The sequence below is a fragment of the Erinaceus europaeus genome, chromosome X (assembly GCF_950295315.1).
Source record: "Erinaceus europaeus chromosome X, mEriEur2.1, whole genome shotgun sequence".
Classification (NCBI taxonomy): Eukaryota; Metazoa; Chordata; class Mammalia; order Eulipotyphla; family Erinaceidae; genus Erinaceus; species Erinaceus europaeus.
In genome coordinates this window covers 127765299-127784130 of record NC_080185.1, presented here as the reverse complement: position 1 = coordinate 127784130, position 18832 = coordinate 127765299, and the positions used below count along the sequence as shown (strand labels likewise).

Below are 18832 nucleotides of genomic sequence, written 5' to 3'. Positions count from 1 at the left end.
TATATAGCTGTGCTATTGGATGCTTCTAATCTACTTGGTCTAGGCTTTTGAGAGAGTCTGCATATCAAATACACAGCCTATATATTAAAAAGATTCAGTGTGTGTTTTGAGAAACTTTGAGACATACAATTGATTTTCCCCCTCTCATATTAATTAACTACTGATTTATATGTCTACATTTTGCTAGGAGTGTACATAGACACCATTCCCACCACCAAAGGACTGTGACCCATCCCTCCCACCCACTCCCACCCCCCACTGACCCAGGAAGACAGTAAGACAGCAGGAACCTCACATCTCCACTATAGAGCCCCTACTTCCCCCAGTCCTGGAACCCTTGGCTAGGGCCCACTTTCCCATATGCCTCTCCCAATCCAAACCAAATAATATTGCATCCGCCGATCACAACCTAACCAACGCAACGATTGCCACCTCAACATGCTTCACCTCAGACTGTGTCCAGAGACTTCACGTGTGGAATGACAACCCTTCAGCTTCATGACTCGGGTACACTCTAATTTATAGTACACTCTAATTTCATCTCAGGTGGTTCACTTTCTAACAAAGTCCCATAACCTAGATATACACCAGTTTCTGTGAGAGAGAGCTTATGTGCACACGTATCCATAAACTACTGCAAAATATATACCTGAAAGCAGGATTACACTAGAGTTTGCAGTGAGTACCCCCCTAACACTTCCTCTCCACTATTCCAAGCTTGGGATCCATGATTGCTCAACAAGTTGTTTGGCTTCGTATGTTAACTCTCTTTTCAATCACCAGGTTCCAGATGTCACCAGGATGCCTGCCAGGCTTCCCTGGATTGAAGACCCCACCAATGTGTCCTGGAGCTCAGCTTCCCCAGAGACCCACCCTACTAGGGAAAGAGAGAGGCAGACTAGGAGTATGGACCGACCAGTCAACGCCCATGTTCAGCGGGGAAGCAATTACAGAAGCCAGACCTTCTACCTTCTGCAACCCTCAACGACCCTGGGTCCATGCTCCCAGAGGGATAGAGAATGGGAAAGCTACTGGGGAGGGGGTGGGATATGGAGATTGGGTGGTGGGAATTGTGTGGAGTTGTACCCCTCCTACTTTATGTTTTTGTTCATTAATCCTTTCTTAAATAAAAATTTAAAAATATATATATATCCCAATTAAAAATCAATTAAAATATCCCAATTAAAAAACAATTAAAGTATCCCAATTAAAAACAATTAAAATATCCCAACTAAAAAACAATTAAAATATCCCAATTAAAAGCAGTTAAAATATCCCAATAAAAAACAACAAAATTTTGATTATATCTATTTATTAGAGATATCCTGAAATCCAGAGTGTAAGGGGGAGATAGAGAGAGACAGAGGGACACCTGCAGCCCTGCTTCATCATTCACAAAGCGTTCTCCCTGCAGGTGGGAGAACTTGGGGGTGGGGTGGGTCTTGAACCCAGGTCCTTGTGCATTGTAACATGCGCGCTCAACCAGGCGCGCCAACACTCGGCCCTTGGGTCTTCTACTTTTTCATACTTTCTTGGATTTCATCAAACTTTTCTTGGGTTCAATGTGTCCGTTTTATTATTATTTTTAAAAAGCGATTGGTATAATCAAGGGTTTACAGTCAATCCAGTTGATTCATGGGTGAATTTTCTCTAATCTCTGTAAAACCCTCTTCCCCCCAGCCCAGGTCTTCCTCCGCCACGACCTGAAAGCCCCCAGAGTCCTTTGCTTTGGGGCAAGACACCAAACCCAGCCCACATTCTGCTTGGTGTTTCCCTTTCTGTTCTTCTTTCTCTGCATCTGTCCATGAGTGACATCAGCCCATCTTCATCATCCTCTTTCTGGCTGATCTCACTTCCCTGGATTCCTTCAGGCTCCATATCAGAGGAGGGGAAGAAGGTGACTTCTTCCTTCTTCCCAGCTGAGTAGTATTCCGTTGTGTATCTAGACCTTAACTTTTTCAGCCACTCACTTGATGTGGGACACCTGGGTGGCTTCCAAATTTTGGATATTACACCTTGTGCTTCTGTGAACTTAGATGTACACAAATCTTCTTGGATGGGTGTGTGTTGGGTTCCTTAGGATCTATCCCTAAGAAAGTGATGAAGTCATCTTCTTAAGTGATGACTTAGCTCAATGTCCCACGACTTAGGTATTGACATTTTGTCCCTTGCTTACTGTGCCACATCCATTTCTACAGGAGTCTTCAATGGTTAGTGATAGGTATGTTGTTGATGTCCAGATGAGTGAGGTTAAAATACCCCCAGCTTGGTCAACTGGACCACTACCACCCCCATGTTATCTTCCTAAAGAAGCCACTTTATTTTATTATTATTATTTTTTTTTAGTTCCAAGGAAGATGGAAAAGCCTGGCCATGGCTTCTGACTACAACATGGACAGGATTCGAGAAGGCGGCCCGCTGAGGTGCTATTTCCGTGACATTAGATGCAGTCAGAATTGTGACGTACTGCACATAAAGTTCTACAAAAAGTAAGGAAAAAAACTTCTCATATTTTAAATCACAGAACTATTGGCCTTGGGTAGGCCTTTCATTCATTCATTCATTCTTTCTTTCTTTCTTTCTTTCTTTCTTTCTTTCTTTCTCCCTCCCTCTCTACCATTCTTCCCTCCTTCTCTCTTTATTCTTCCTTTATTCCTCTTCATTCTCTTCCCTCTCTTTATTTCTCTTAATTTTCTTTCTCTCCTCCCTCTTTCCTCTCTTTATTCTTCCTTTATCTCCTTCATTTTCTCTCTCTCCTCTCTTTCCTCTCTCTTTAATCTTTTTCATTTTCTTTCTGGCAAACGCTAGAAGAAGATTTTCTGTCTCCTCTATTCATTGGTTCTCATTCTTTCATCTCTTTCCTATTTCTCTTCTTCATTTTCGTTATCTTTTCTTTCCTTTTTTTATATTTATTTATTTTCCCTGTTGTTGCCCTTGTTGTTTTTTATTGTTGTTGTAGTTGTGATTGTTATGGATGTCATTGTTGTTGGATAGGACAGAGAGAAATGGAGAGAGGAGGGGAAGACAGAGAAGGGGGAGAGAAAGACAGACACCTGCAGACCTGCTTCACCGCCTGGGAAGCGACTCCCCTGCAGGTGGGGAGCAGTGGCTCAAATCCTTTATTTCTCTTCTCTTTATTATTCTCTCTCCTCTCTAGTCTTCCTTTATTTCTCTTCATTTTCTTTCTCTGTTATCTCCCTTTCTTTCTTCCTTCCTCCCTCTCTTTCTTCTTTCATCTTTATTTCCTTCATTTTATTTCATTCTTTCTCTTTTACTGTGCTCAGAGTAATCACTGGGGCTTGGTTGGGCAGGTGTCTATGATACTTGGAGGGAAATGTCTGGATTATGTTAAAAGAAGTTTTGTAACTTTACTCTGAAAATGGTGTTGTGACATCCCCCTATATATACAGATAACAATATAGATTTTTAGTAGATGGCATGATGCTAGGTTAACCTCATTTGAATCCTATTGATGACAAGGATGAGGGTTGAGAAAATATTGACTTAAAAGCCTGACATTCTTAGCCATAGTGTGCCCATAGTCTCTGAAAAAAATGTATTTTTTATTTCTTCAGGAAAAAAAATAATTGACTAGAATTTCTGCAGAATCATCATCTAAGTCTTTTTCTAAGGTACATGTTCATATGAAAGGTTCTATGCAAAGAATCTCTCATGAGACAATCTGGTGAAAAAAAAAATCAATGAAAAAAAATCAGACACAAGTAAATATTTATTCAAGATTACCTCTATTGAAAGCATTTCCAAGAACATGAAAGTTTTAAAAAAAAGGCCATGAAGTAAATCTAAGTTGACAATTCAAGTTCACATCAAGATCAGAGCTTTTTTTTTTTCCTCAAAAAGATATAAAAATGCTGGTAGTGTTTGTGCAGTGAAGTCTGAAGAGTGGAACACAGATATGGAATGACAAGTGCATTTTATAGAAAATCATTCAACTATTCATTCAACACTGAATGTGAATTTGCAACCAAGAAGCACAGGTCATGAGGATACAATGTGAAAAAAGAAATATTTAATAAGTGATTATTGGGGTTTCAGAAAATTTGGGATTTCCATTCTAGGCGTGCATCATAGGTGAATTACAGTGTGAATGCTAATTTGAATTTTTAATTCCAAATTTTATATTTGTCATGAGGCAAGATGGTAGAGATGTCAGAGTTAAGATTCGGGAAGATAAAATTCATTTTCTTATTTCATGATTGATCTACTAGAGGTCAGACAGTAGGGTATATTTAGGATCACTGTTCTTTGAAGTTGTATTTTTGTATTTATTATTGGATAGAGACAGAGAGAAATCGAGAGGGAAAGGAAATAGAGAGCTAAAGAGAGAGACAGCTGAAGCCCTGCTTCACCTCTTGTGAAGCTTCACCCTCACAGGTGGGGACCAGAGGCTTGAACCCAGACCCTTGTGCACTGTAATGTGAGTGCTTAACCAAGTGCACCACTGCCTGGCCCCGTGACCACAGCTTTTAAAAATTTGCGTGATGCTGTAGGATTTGTTCAGGTAAGGGCAACTTACATGCTTCCCCCCAAGTACAAATATAAACTATTGAAATTTTAATTCTGAAATTTAAGCCTGAATCTCCATGCGTATGTACCAGGGTGTACAACTTGTACGATCTAGATGAGAGAAGGGGTTTGTGGAACTGATATCAAGCTAACGGTGAAGATGTATTAATTTATTTTCCCCACTTTTTTTTTTCTTTCTTTACTTCTTTATTAGGGAATTAATGTTTTACATTCAACAGTAAATACAATAGTTTGTACATGCATAACATTCCCCAGTTTCCCATATAACAATACAACCCCCACTAGGTCCTCTGTCATCTTTTTTGGACCTGTACTCTCCCCAGAGTCTTTTACTTTGGTGTGATACACAAATTCCATTTCAGGTTCTACTTGTGTTTTTTTTTTTTTTTTTTTTTTTCTGATCTTGTTTTTCAACTTCTGCCTGAGAGTGAGAGCTTCCCATATTCATCCTTCTGTTTCTGATTTATTTCACTCAACATGATTTTTTCAATCTCTGATGAACATAGATGCTAAATATTGAGCAAAATTCTAGCCAACCGGATACAGCAGTATATTAAAAGATCGTTTTCATCCCACTTCCTTCACTGATGGCACAAGAGTGTCCACAATGTTAGATGCTCCTACAGAACTGGAAGTTCCTGGAATCTTGGTGGGTGGAGACCAGGATTATGGTTCAATACTCCATGCCCATGGGGTTGAGTCTTCAAGCACATCTTTTTAATTTAAAAAAAAAAAATGTATACATTTATTTTCTCTTTTGTTGCCCTTGTCATTTTTTTTTTAATTATTGTAGTTATTATTGTTGTTGTTACTGATGTTGTCGTTGTTGGATAGGACAGAGAGAGATGGAGAGAGGAGGGGAAGACAGAGAGGGGGAGAGAAAGACAGACACCTGCAGACCTGCTTCACCGCCTGTGAAGCGACTCCCCTGCAGGTGGGGAGCCGGGGGCTCGAACCGGGGTCCTTATGCCTGTCCTTTTGCTTTGTGCCACATATGCTTAACCCTCTGCGCTACTTCCTGACTCCCCCAAACACATCTCTGATGTGAAGGTCTTGCAAAGTTTCACCAACATCTTTCTGTATAAAATGTAGAATTTCTGGCCCAACATCTAAATCTTTAATCCACTTTGACTGGCTTGGTTTGTGGTGGTAGGTGGTAGTCTAATTTCACTTTTCTATATGTGGGTGTCCAATTTCTCCAGCACCATCAACTGAAGAAATTTTCTTTATCCCATTGAATGTTTTGGGCCTCTTTGTTGTATATTAGGTGGTTGTATATGTGTGGATTCATTTCTGGATTTTTTATTCTTTCCTATTGATAAAGGTGACAATTTTATGTCAGCACCATGCTATTTTGACTACTATTGATTTTTTTTTTTTTTTTTTTTTGTCAAAACTGGGTTTGGGGAGTGAGCTACCTCCACACTTTCTTCTTCTTCTTCTTCTTCTTCTTCTTCTTCTTCTTCTTCTTCTTCTTCTTCTTCTTCTTCTCTTTCTTCTTCTCCTTCTTCTCCTCCTCCTCCTTCTTTCCTTTTTTCTTACAAGTACTTTGGCAATTTATGGGTTTTAATAGTTCCATACGATTTTTTAGACCAATATTCAATTTACAATGATAATAACTACTTGGGCGAGAAGCTTTCTAATATTATACAGATCAACAAAAGTGCCAACCTCATTTAACGGAGTCATTCAAAGAGTCTGAGAGAGAACACTTGTATTGTTTTTAGAAATAAATGTATAGTTACATGAGGTGATGTGAAGCCTTCCTTGGGGAAATGAATAAAGAACCAACCATGGTTTTGTTTAATTTTAAGACATGAAGGAGGTTGCCAAATTATTCCTGTACTTGGAGAGAAAGGACCTGATGGTTTTTACAAAACTGATTGTGAGTATACAGTACCTTTTCCCAATAATGATCTGCTTTCAAACTGTGACAAATGCTCCTATTGATTATTTTAGGGCTATCAAAGACAGATGGCCAAAGTCAATATTAAATTAGTTGACATATTATCATAATTTCAAACCAATTTCAAGTAGTGGGATATTTATTTTAAAATACTGAGTGCATAAAATTGAATTTCATTGCTACTCATCACGTAGTTTTTAATCCCGATTGTTTCAGATGTTTGGCAAACTGGAAATTTAGAAAATATGTGGGTTTTGTAAAAGGAATAAAAAGGTTTTTTTCAGTTCTGTAGAGATCTGCAGCTGTTCCAAGGCAATTGTGATGAGTGTTGGTGTTGATGTTCAGTATTCCAACTGTATGTGATGTATCATCTTAACACATGTATTGCCTACTCACGGGCCTCCACTAAAAATTATCTGAAAGCATTCTTCTTCTTCTTCTTCTTCTTCTTCTTCTTCCTCTTCTTCTTCTTCTTCCTCTTCTTCTTCTTCTTCCTCTTCTTCTTCTTCCTCTTCTTCTTCTTCTTCTTCTTCTTCTTCCTCTTCTTCTTCTTCTTCCTCTTCTTCTTCTTCTTCCTCTTCCTCTTCTTCTTCTTCCTCTTCTTCTTCTTCTTCTTCTTCCTCTTCCTCTTCTTCTTCTTCCTCTTCTTCTTCTTCTTCTTCCTCTTCTTCTTCTTCTTCCTCTTCTTCTTCTTCTTCCTCTTCTTCTTCTTCTTCTTCTTCTTCTTCTTCTTCTTCTTCTTCCTCTTCTTCTTCTTCTTCCTTCTTCTCTTCCTACTCCTTCGTCTCCTTCTTCTCTTTTTGTCTTCCTCCTTCCCCTTCCACTCCTTCTCTTTCTTTTTTCTTCTTCTTCTTCCCCTTCCTTCTCCAGCCTCCTCCTCCTCCTTCTCTTTCTCCTTCCTCTTCTTCTTCTTCATCTCCTCTTCATCCTTCTCCTCCTCCTTATTCTTTTCCATCAAGACTTCTTTTTTATTTATTGGAGGGGAGGTTAATCATTTACAGTCAACAGTCAGACACGATGATGAAGGAAGGAAAGGTTACTACAAGAATCGTGACATAAAAAAACGTGAAAAATGCCACTTGTGTGAGTCTCGAATTCCCTTCAATCCCAGATTCAGGACAAAATGAGTATGACTTCATTTATACATCGAAAACTATGCTGATCATCAAAAATGTGAATACAGACGGAGACAAGGTCACCAGTGTGATACTAGCCCTGGGTATGTATTTTACATCTTCAAATCGTCTTCACGCTCATGCTGTCAAGAATGTGGGATTTGGATAGGTGGATCGCTAAAAGAAAGGGAGGTATTGAACATGGGCACCTACTTAAATGTACTTCCAAGGACGCAAAGACCATCTGCAACAACGAAAAAAAGTTAGAACCCATGAATTTCCCCTTCCCTCTCTTTATCGGGGACATTAATGGTTTACCATTGATCATACAATACTGCCATTGGTACTTGTGTAACACTTCTCAGTTTTCCACCTAACACTCTCACCCATCACTTTCAGGGTGTTCTCTCTCTCTGGCAGGGTGGTCTCCAGGGGAAAGCTAACGGACTGGTTCTTTCTCACTCATGACAGGGGTGACATGAAGTAAAAGACACCAGGAGACTCTTAGCGTGCCTAGAATCTGTTTATTTGCAAAGTGGACATGAGTTAAATAGAAAAACAATGAAGGGAATATTACTGAAATATGTCAGAAATTACAGATTTCTTAACAGTCAGCATGCCCCTAGGGTAGGGGGCTGGTATGACAGGAATTGATGAGATACAAGACAGTTATTCTCCATGATACAAGCAACTTAATTATCCAAAGGTATTTGACGGAAGCATAGGGGTTGAACCCGTAGGGTGAGACAGAGAGAGGATGGATATCAAAAGGCCATAGAGTTTGGCATTTCTCTTGTCTGGGGTCTGAGGTGTGTGATGGAGTGGGTGATAAGGCGTGTTCTCTGTGATCAAAAGGTGACTTTGAATGAGTGAATCTGCGGCCATGTGGCCTGCAGTTAATGGAGGGAAGTACTGGGGTATCTGTGGGCCTGAGAGTCAAGAAGGAAAGAACCAAGTCTGAGTTTCCCCCCTTATGCTCACCTCGGTTGAGAGAGACTCACCAAGAGGTTATCTTCTCAGACCTCCATCCAGGAACGGGGGTGGTTCTCCCTAAGTTCTATCAGGCTTACACATAGTCCCAACACACCACCGATGTCTTCCTCTGCCATCATGTTCCAGGACCTGAACACTCCTCCCTACTCCCAGACTCCTTTACTTTTGTGGCGAGACACCAAACCCAGTCCACGTTCTGCTTAGTGTTTCCCTTTCTGTTCTTCATTCTCTGCGTCTGTCCATGAGTGAGATCATCCCATCTTCATCCTTCTCTTTCTGGCTGATCTCATTACCCCAGATTCCTTCAAGCTCCATCCCAGAGGATCTGGAGAAGGTGAACCCATCCTTCTTCACAGCTGAGTAGTATTCCATTATATATCAAGATCTTAACCTGTTCAGCCACTCATCTGTTGTTGGACACCTGGGTTACTTCCAGGTTTTGGCTATTACAGATTGTGCTTCTATGAGCGCAGGTGCACACAGATCTTTTTGGATGGGTGTGTTGGGTTCCTTAGGATCTATCCCCAGGAGAGGAATTGTGTTATTGTTGTCCTTTCTGATGTAGGACTTTCTCACAGGGTGAAGTGTTATCTCATTGTTGTCTTTATTGACATTTCTCTGACTGTCAGTGATTCACAGAAAAACATTCTTGACTGGGGTGGATGGAGTGAGAGCGCTGGTACCATTGATCACATAGGAAAGTGAAATTTATGTCACACTATAAATATTACAAGGATTCATTATTTTTATTAGCACACATCAACTCTCTCTCTCTCTCTCTCTCTCTCTCTCTCTCACTTCCTATAAAATGCAGGAAAAGGCCATGGCTTCCACCATCAGGATGAGGAGAAATTTGTGCAGGTGGTTGAAGAAAATGGTATTTCAAGAGACAACATAGAATATTTTTTTGACTCAGGTATATTCAGCATTCTTGATTGTGGAGTATACAGTGCACCTCAAAAATGTCATCTTACTATACAAACCAGTGACATTACCATTTTATGTTTTCATGGCGACTGAATGATATGAAAGAATTCTTATGAGTCTTAAAAACTTCATAACTCATAGTAACTCATAGTAAAAACTTCATAACTCATAGTAACTCATAGTAAAAACTTCATAACTCATAGTAACTCATAGAAAAACTTCATAACTCATAGTAATTCATAAACTCATAGTAACTCATAGGGTTAGGGTTATGGGTCTTAAAAACTTCAGTAACTTCTCCTATTCTTTTATTGTTTTTCTTCACAGACACCTGTCCTGAATAAAAGTATCAAGTTGGGTGAGTCAAAAGAAGATTCTTTTTTTTTTATTAGCAATTTAATATTGATTTACAAAATGACAAAATAACGGGGGTACAATTCCATACAATTCCCACTACCAGACTTCTGTTTCTAATCCCTTCCACTTGTAGCTTCCTTATTATCCTCCTGGGAGTATGGACCAATATATATATATATTTAGTGATTTAAAATTGATTTACAAGGCAGTCGGGCTGTAGCACAGCGGGTTAAACGCAGGAGGTGCAAAGCACAAGGACCGGCGTCAGGATCCCGGTTCGAGCCCCCGGCTCCCCACCTGCAGGGGAGTCGCTTCACAGGCGGTGAAGCAGGTCTGCAGGTGTCTGTCTTTCTCTCCCCCTCTCTGTCTTCCCCTCCTCTCTCCATTTCTCTCTGTCCTATCCAACAACAACAACAACAATAATAACTACAACAATAAAAACAAGGGCAACAAAAAGGAATAAATAAAAATATTTAAATAATAATAATAAAATTTAAAAAATTGATTTCAAAATGGAAAGATAACAGGGTACAAATCCGTACCATTCCCACCACCAGAATTCTGAATCCCCATTTCTTCCATTGGAAGCTACAGAAACTCTCTTAAAGTTGCAGATATGGGTTGACTATTATTCCTACAACTATCTGTCTATATTTGTATATATTAAACAAATAAAGAACATTCAATAAGTATAAATAAAACCTACAAGTTGTAATAGACAGAATAACAAGCTAAGATTTCTCCCTCTAGTCTGTGTCCATACATTTGTAAATGAACTCATTATATAAGTAAAACCACAATGATACCACAAGCTTGTCAAAATTTCCCTTTTTCTTTTGTATTTTTGTGCATATCTTCATTTCACTTGTACATACCAATATTCCCTTTATTTTTTTATTATTCGTTTATTTAAATATTTATTGATTTTCCTTTTTTGTTGCCCTTGTTGTTTCATTGTTGTAGTTATTATCGTTGTTGTTATTGGTGTCGTTGTTGGATAGGGCAGAGAGAAATGGAGAGAGGAGGGGAAGACAGAGAGAGGGAGAGAAAGACAGACACCTGCAGACCTGCTTCACCGCCTGGGAAGCGACTCCCCTGCAGGTGGGGAGCCGGGGGCTCGAACCGGGATCCTTAGGCTGGTCCTTGCGCTTTGTGCCACGTGCACTTAGCCCGACTCCCCATATTTCCTTTATTTTAGATATGCTTACAGAAAAAAAAAACTACATGTCTGACCTAAGAGTTTGACATCATCTTCAGTGCATCAGAATCATCCCGTAAGAAGATCCAGACAGCTCTCAGATTATAATTTCTTCTTCCTTCAGAATCTTGATGTTCTCCTTTGTCTTCCTTGCTATATATACATCCTCTCTCTTGTTTGCTTTACTCCATTTGTAATGATTGAATAAATGGATTAAAATATACAAAGTGTGTCTTTGATATAGTCTGTGTGGTACCCAGAAATAACTTTCTCAGACCTACTGACAAGAGAAATTGTGTCTATGTGAACCAGAAAATGGTTCTGTTTAGGATAGATAGGAAGGATGTTAAAAATATGTGGGAGCAGGAACAAAGAAAGTAGTTACCAGAAAATTATAGATGACCTTTTTTTTTCTTTTTTTGGTTGGTCCAGATCATTTTCTATTTATTTATTTTTAATAATTAATTCACAATATAAAAAAAATATTGACAAGACCATTGAATAAAAGGGGGACAATTCCAGACAATCCCACCCCCAGAGTCCCCTGTCCCATCCCCTCCATTGGAAGCTTCCCTGTTCTTTATCCCTCTGGGAGCCTGGACCCAAATTCTTTCTGGGGAGCAGCAGGTGGGAGTTGTGGCTTCTGTAAGACAAAGGGGGAGAGAAAGACACCTGCAGACCTGCTTCACTGCTTGTGAAGAGACCCCCTCCTCAGATGGGGAGCTGGGGGCTTGAACCTGGATCCCTACACTAGTCCTCGAGCTTTGTACCAAGAATCAAAGGGACAAGTATCAGGATTTGTGCTTTCAGGAAGGTAAGACTTTTTCATAACAAGCTCTGTTGATGAAGCTTGTGTGAATAAGGCATTGTGCATGGCGATAGGGTTATTTGATTGCTTGGAGGTCTCCATTAAAGATGTATCAGAGGGTAGTGGATTTACCTGTGACATTAAGCAGTTGTATGTTCTCAAAAGGGATAGGACTCCACAACATTAGTGAGCTTCTTATAGTCATCATTCCTGAGATTCTTCCCTATTCCTGGATAGAACAGAATAGAAGAATAGAATAGAATATGATAGAATAGACTATGCTAGAATAGAATAAAATGAATAGACTAGAATAGAATATGCTGGAATAGAATAGAATAGAATAGAATAGAATAGAATAGAATAGAATAGAATAGAATAGAATGAATGGAATGGAATGGAATAGAATAGAATATGCTAGAATAGACTATGCTAGAATTCAATATGCTAGAATAGGATAGAATTGAGTAGAATAGAATAGGATAGAATAGAATAGGATATGATAGAATAAAATATGCTAGAATAGACTATGCTAGAATAGAATAAAATGAATAGACTAGACTAGAATATTCTGGAATAGAATAGAATAGAATGAATGGAATGAAATAGAATAGAATATGACAGAATAGAATATGATAGAATAGAATAGAATAGAATAGAATAGAATAGAATAGAATAGAATAGAATAGAGTAGAATATGCTGGGATGGAGTGGAGTGGAGGGGAGGGGAGGGGAGGGAAGGGAAGGGAAGGGAAGGGAAGGGAAGGGAAGAGAAGAGAAGAGAAGAGAAGAGAAGAGAAGAGAATAGAATAGAATAGAATAGAATAGAATAGAATAGAATAGAATAGAATGAATGGAATAGAATATGCTAGAATAGACTATGCTAGAATTCAATATGCTAGAATAGGATAGAATTGAGTAGAATATAATAGAATAGGATAGAATAGAATAGGATATGATAGAATAAAATATGTTAGAATAGACTATGCTGGAATAGAATAAAATGAATAGACTAAAATATTCTGGAATAGAATAGACTAGACTAGACTAGGATAAAATGAATGGAATGAAATAGAATAGAATATGATAGAATAGAATAGAATATGATAGAATAGAATAGAATATGATAGAATAGAATAGAATATGATAGAATAGAATATGATAGAATAGAATAGAATAGAATAGAATAGAGTAGAGTAGAGTAGAGTAGAGTAGAGTAGAGTAGAGTAGAGTAGAGTAGAGTAGAGTAGAGTAGAATAGGATATGCTGGGATGGAATGGAGTAGAGGGGAGGGGAGGGAAGGGAAGGGAAGGGAAGGGAAGGGAAGGGAAGAGAAGAGAAGAGAAGAGAAGAGAAGAGAAGAGAAGAGAAGAGAAGAGAAGAGAAGAGAAGAGAAGAGAAGAGAATAGAATAGAATAGAATAGAATAGAATATTTCCGGGGGGCAGCCCCAGCAGGTTATAAGGGTTAGCCTGAAGGAGGAGGGGCATCGGCGAAGAATGCAGAATGAGAGACAAATGAGTTGATGCTGAATCAAGCTCAAGCAGATATCTCTGTCTTACTTAAGCAGAACTTAATTTTTATAGTCTCATAAGGCTTAGATCGTTCAAACAGAAATCACCAAGGTATTGATTATTAAAACAAAAATCACCAAGGCTTTGATTAGTGAAACAAAAATCACCAAGTAAAAACAGCACAGGTAGGGAACACCTGCTTTGTGGAACATTTACATCCCAGGGGCACTTTCTGCCCTAGAGATCACATCACCGTTTCTGTGTCTTTTGTTTTTCCTGTACCTGTGTGCTGGACAAATGTCCTATTGATTAAGATTAATATTCTACCTTTTATGCCATTCTCTTGGCCCTATGCATCAGAAGACAGTGGTTTATAGAAAGTTCAAGCTTGTTATGTTTCTAGGGGCCTTAAACAGACAGACAGACAGATAGATGGATGAGTCAGCCCATGTCTGTGAGCTTGGGAGAACCACTGCAGTTTCCAATGGAGGGGACGGGGACCCAGGACTCTGGAGGAGGGAACAGGGTGGAATCAGACGCCCATTGTCTCATCACTTGGAAAAACATTATTAACTCACTAATAAAAAAAGGAATCCATAAATCCAAAATATAATAAATTGAAAATATATAGCTAAAAAGGAATCAATAAATTCAAAAATTAAATATAGATAGATGCTAGATGATGGATAATAGATGATGATGATAGATCAGATAATGATGATAGATAGATGATAGATGGATAGATAGATGAAGATAACAGAGAGAGATAGCTAGATGATAGAGAGATAGATGATAGATATATAGATGACAGATAGATGATGAGAGATATATGATAGATATATAGATGATGGATAGATAGATGATAGATAGGTAGATCAATAGATGAAGATAGTAGAGAGATAGCTAGATGATAGATAGGTAGATAGGTAGGTAGATAGATAATAGATGATGAGAGATATATGATAGATATATGATAGATAGATAGATGATAGGTAGATCAATAGATGAAGATAATAGAGAGATAGCTAGATGATAGGTAGATAGGTAGGCAGATAGATGATAGATGATGAGAGATATATGATAGATAGATGATAGGTAAATCAATAGATGAAGATAATAGAAAGATAGCAAGATGATAGGTAGATAGGTAGGTAGATAGATGATAGATTGATGATAGATTGATACATAGATGATAGACATGATGGATAGATAGATGATAGATAAATGATGAGAGATATATGATAGATAAATGATAGATATAGATGATAGATTGATAGAGATTAGACATGGATATAGACAAGATGATAGATAGTGGATAATAGATGGATGAAAGATAGATAGATAGATAGATAGATAGATAGATAGACAGACAGACAGACAGACAGACAGATAGAGGGATGATAGCCCATGCCTGTGAGCTTGGGAGAACCACTGTAGTTTTCAATGGAGGGGATGGGGACACAGAACTCTGGGGGTGTGGGAAAGGGGTTAAATCACTATTGAAAAAATTACTAATTTAAAAAAAACACTTATTAAAAATATTAGATCACTAATTTAAAAAAAAATAAAAATGTAAAAATAAAAACTGTCTGTAAAATAAAAACCATCTGTAAAAATAAAAACTGTCAGTTTGGGTTTTTTGCTTTTTTTTTCTTTTTCTTTCTTTCTACACATGCTTTTTGGACCTGCTCAGACATCTTATTACAGATTGACATGAAAGCATTTCATCAAAGACACACAGACACACACACACACGCACACGCCAAGCCGGACAATTTCTGCGAAAAACGTAGTTAAAAGAGAAACCGTCAGCACCTCGTGAAAAGGTGGAAATCAACCAGTTCCAAGCTTTTTATTCCTGTCACCAACACACCTGTGATTCCTGCAGTCAGGTGAGAGGCATGGTCATCCCAGCAGACTTTCAACCCACTGCAAGGCTTAGGATTCTCTCTCTCTTGCTTTAATTTTATTAGTAATTTCATATTGATTTCCAAAATGATGAGATGACAGGGCTCTAATTCCGCCCCGTTCCTCCCACCCTCCAGAGTCCTGTGTCCACGTCCCCTCCATTGGGACCTGCAGTGTTTCTCCCAAGCTCACAGACGGGCTATTATTTCTAGAAATATATATGTGTCTGTCTTTGTATCAGTCAATCAATCAATCAATCAATCAATCAATGCATCATCATCTGTCATCTACTGATCTGTCTATAATCGACTGATTTATCTATCATCTACTGATATATCAGTCTATCATCTATTTGTCGACTATTATCTATTCTATCACCTATCTACCATCCATCTATCTATCTATCTATCTATCTATCATCTATCTATCTATCTATCTATCTACCTACCTATCCATCAATCATCTACTGATCTACCTATCCTGTACTGATCCATCTATGTATCATCTATCTATCTATCTATCTATCTATCTATCTATCTATCTATCTATCTACCTATCCATCAATCATCTACTGATCTACCTATCCTGTACTGATCCATCTATGTATCATCTATCTATCTATCTATCTATCTATCTATCTATCTATCTATCTATCTATCTATCTATCTGTCTATCATCTATCTATCATCTACTGATCTACCTATCCTGTACTGATCCATCTATGTATCATCTATTATCTATCTATCTAATCTATCGTCTATTTATCTATCATCTATCTACCTATCACCTATCTATCTACCATCTACTTATCATCTATCTAAATCTCTATCTAAATATCTATCTATCTATCTATCTATCTATCTATCTATCACCTATCTACCTACCTACCTAATCTGTCATCTATCTAATTCAGTGTTTCTCCCAAGCTCACAGACATGGGCTATTATTTCTAGAAATATATATGTGTCTGTCTTTGTATCAGTCAATCAATCAATCGATTAATGTATCATCATCTATCATCTACTGATCTGTCTATAATCTACTGATTTATCTATCATCTACTGATATATCAGTCTATCATCTATTTGTTGACTATTATCTATTCTATCACCTATCTATCTACCTATCCATCAATCATCTACTGATCTACCTATCCTGTACTGATCCATCTATGTATCATCTATCTATCTATCTATCTATCTATCTATCTATCTATCTATCTATCTATCTATGTATCTATCTATCTATTTATCTATCTACCTATCCATCAATCATCTACTGATCTACCTATCCTGTACTGATCCATCTATGTTTCATCTATCTATCTATCTATCTATCTATCTATCTATCTATCTATCTATCTACTATCTACCTATCTATCATCAATCATCTACTGATCTACCTATCCTGTACTGATCCATCTATGTATCATCTATCTATCTATCTATCTATCTATCTATCTATCTATCTATCTACCTATCTACCTATCCATCAATCATCTATTGATCTACCTATCCTGTACTGATCCATCTATGTATGTATCATCTATCTATCTATCTATCTATCTATCTATCTATCTATCTATCATCTATCTATTTATCTATCATCTATCTGCCATCTACCTATCATCTATCTATCTAAACATCTATCTGCCATCTACCTATCTATCATCTATCTATCACCTATCTACTTACCTACCTAATCTATCATCTATCTAATCCATATCTATATATCTTAACTTACTTTTTTGATTTATGAGTTACTATTATATCCACTGATTAATTATTTTATTTTTGGATGTACACATTAGTTTTTGATTTATTGATTTAACATTGATTGACAAAATGATGAGATGACAGGAGGTCTAATTCTACCCCATTCCTCCCATCCGAGTCCTGTGTCTCCATCCCCTCCATTGGGACCTGCAGTTTCTCTCAAGCTCACAGACACGGGCTATTATTTCTATTCTTTTTATTATTATTTCTGACTATTATTTCTATACTTTTTATTATTATTTCTGACTATTATTTCTATTCTTTTTATTATTATTTCTGACTATTATTTCTATTCTTTTTATTATTATTTCTGACTATTACTTCTATTCTTTTTATTATTATTTCTGACTATTATTTCTATTCTTTTTATTATTATTTCTGACTATTATTTCTATTCTTTTTATTATTATTTCTGACTATTATTTCTATTCTTTTTATTATTATTTCTGACTATTATTTCTATTCTTTTTATTATTATTTCTATTCTTTTTATTATTATTTCTGACTATTATTTCTATTCTTTTTATTATTATTTCTGACTATTATTTATTTCTATTCTTTTTATTATTATCTCTGACTATTATTTCTATTCTTTTATTATTATCTCTGACTATTATTTCTATTCTTTTATTATTATCTCTGACTATTATTTCTATTCTTTTTATTATTATTTCTGACTATTATTTCTATTCTTTTTATTATTATCTCTGACTATTATTTCTATTCTTTTTATTATTATCTCTGACTATTATTTCTATTCTTTTTATTATTATTTCTGACTATTATTTCTATTCTTTTTATTATTATTTCTGACTATTATTTCTATTCTTTTGACTATTATTTCGACAATAATACTCCCGGGTGAGGGAACTCTGGGAATTGTTTGGCATTGTACCCGTCTGATACTATGATCTTGTCGACCATTATTCAATCAGTAAAAATAGATAAATAAATGAATTGTTTACAGGAGAGAGGAAAAATATATAGAATACAAAAAGGAAAATTATATATATTGGAGAATTCTCATTTTTTTGTTTTAGGAGGTGGGAGGTTCCAATGGGTATGGGGCTGATTTGATCATATTTTTTAGATGCTAAGGGAAGCGCAGAATTCAAGTTTTGACCTCTGTTGTCTCTCCAGGGGGGACTGGGGTCAAATCACTAATTAAAAAAAAAACTAATTAAAAAATTGCTAATTAAAAAATCACGAATGGAAAATCCCTAGTTAAAAATCCCTAATTAAAAAAAAAATCACCAATAAAAAATGAAATCACTAATTTAAAAAAGGGAATAGAATTCGTAGGCTAATCAACCCACGAATTCTGAATTGAGGGAAAAAAAAATCCTAATATTTCTTTTTTTTTTTTAAAATCTTTATTTATTTATTGGGAAGAGATGGCCAGAGCAACCCAGGTGTCCAACAACAGACGCACGGCTGAGCAAGCTGTGGTCGAGATACACAATGGAATACTACTCAGCTGTGAAAAAGGATGGAGTCGCCTACATCCGCCTCCTCTGAGATGAAGCTTAAAGGACTCGTGTGAGGTGACATCAGCCGGAAAGACAAGGATGAAATAAACCGACTTCTATGGTGACGACAAACCATTATTTCTCCCCCCCCCCCGCAATAAAATAGAAACAAAATTAAAATTCTCTTCCCAAGATAAGTGCGCCATCTTGCAAAAGTTATTCTTGAAAAACAACAACAACAAACGCGATGATGGATATGGCAGAGAAGCTCTTGCCTTCACTGGGCAATGTTGTGCATGGCAGACAGACAGGAGGAAA

The 18832-nt window shown here is 37.1% G+C and overlaps 1 protein-coding gene across 1 annotated transcript; it reads left to right on the top strand.

Moving 5' to 3' along the window:
• The first annotated feature begins 2373 nt into the window (after window positions 1-2373).
• LOC132535762 (female-specific lacrimal gland protein-like) lies at window positions 2374-7738 on the top strand. Its single transcript, XM_060182695.1, has 3 exons — window positions 2374-2489; window positions 6718-6809; window positions 7566-7738. Exons 1-3 carry the CDS (start codon window positions 2374-2376, stop codon window positions 7736-7738), a joined length of 381 nt encoding a protein of 126 aa, XP_060038678.1.
• The last annotated feature ends 11094 nt before the right edge of the window (window positions 7739-18832 follow it).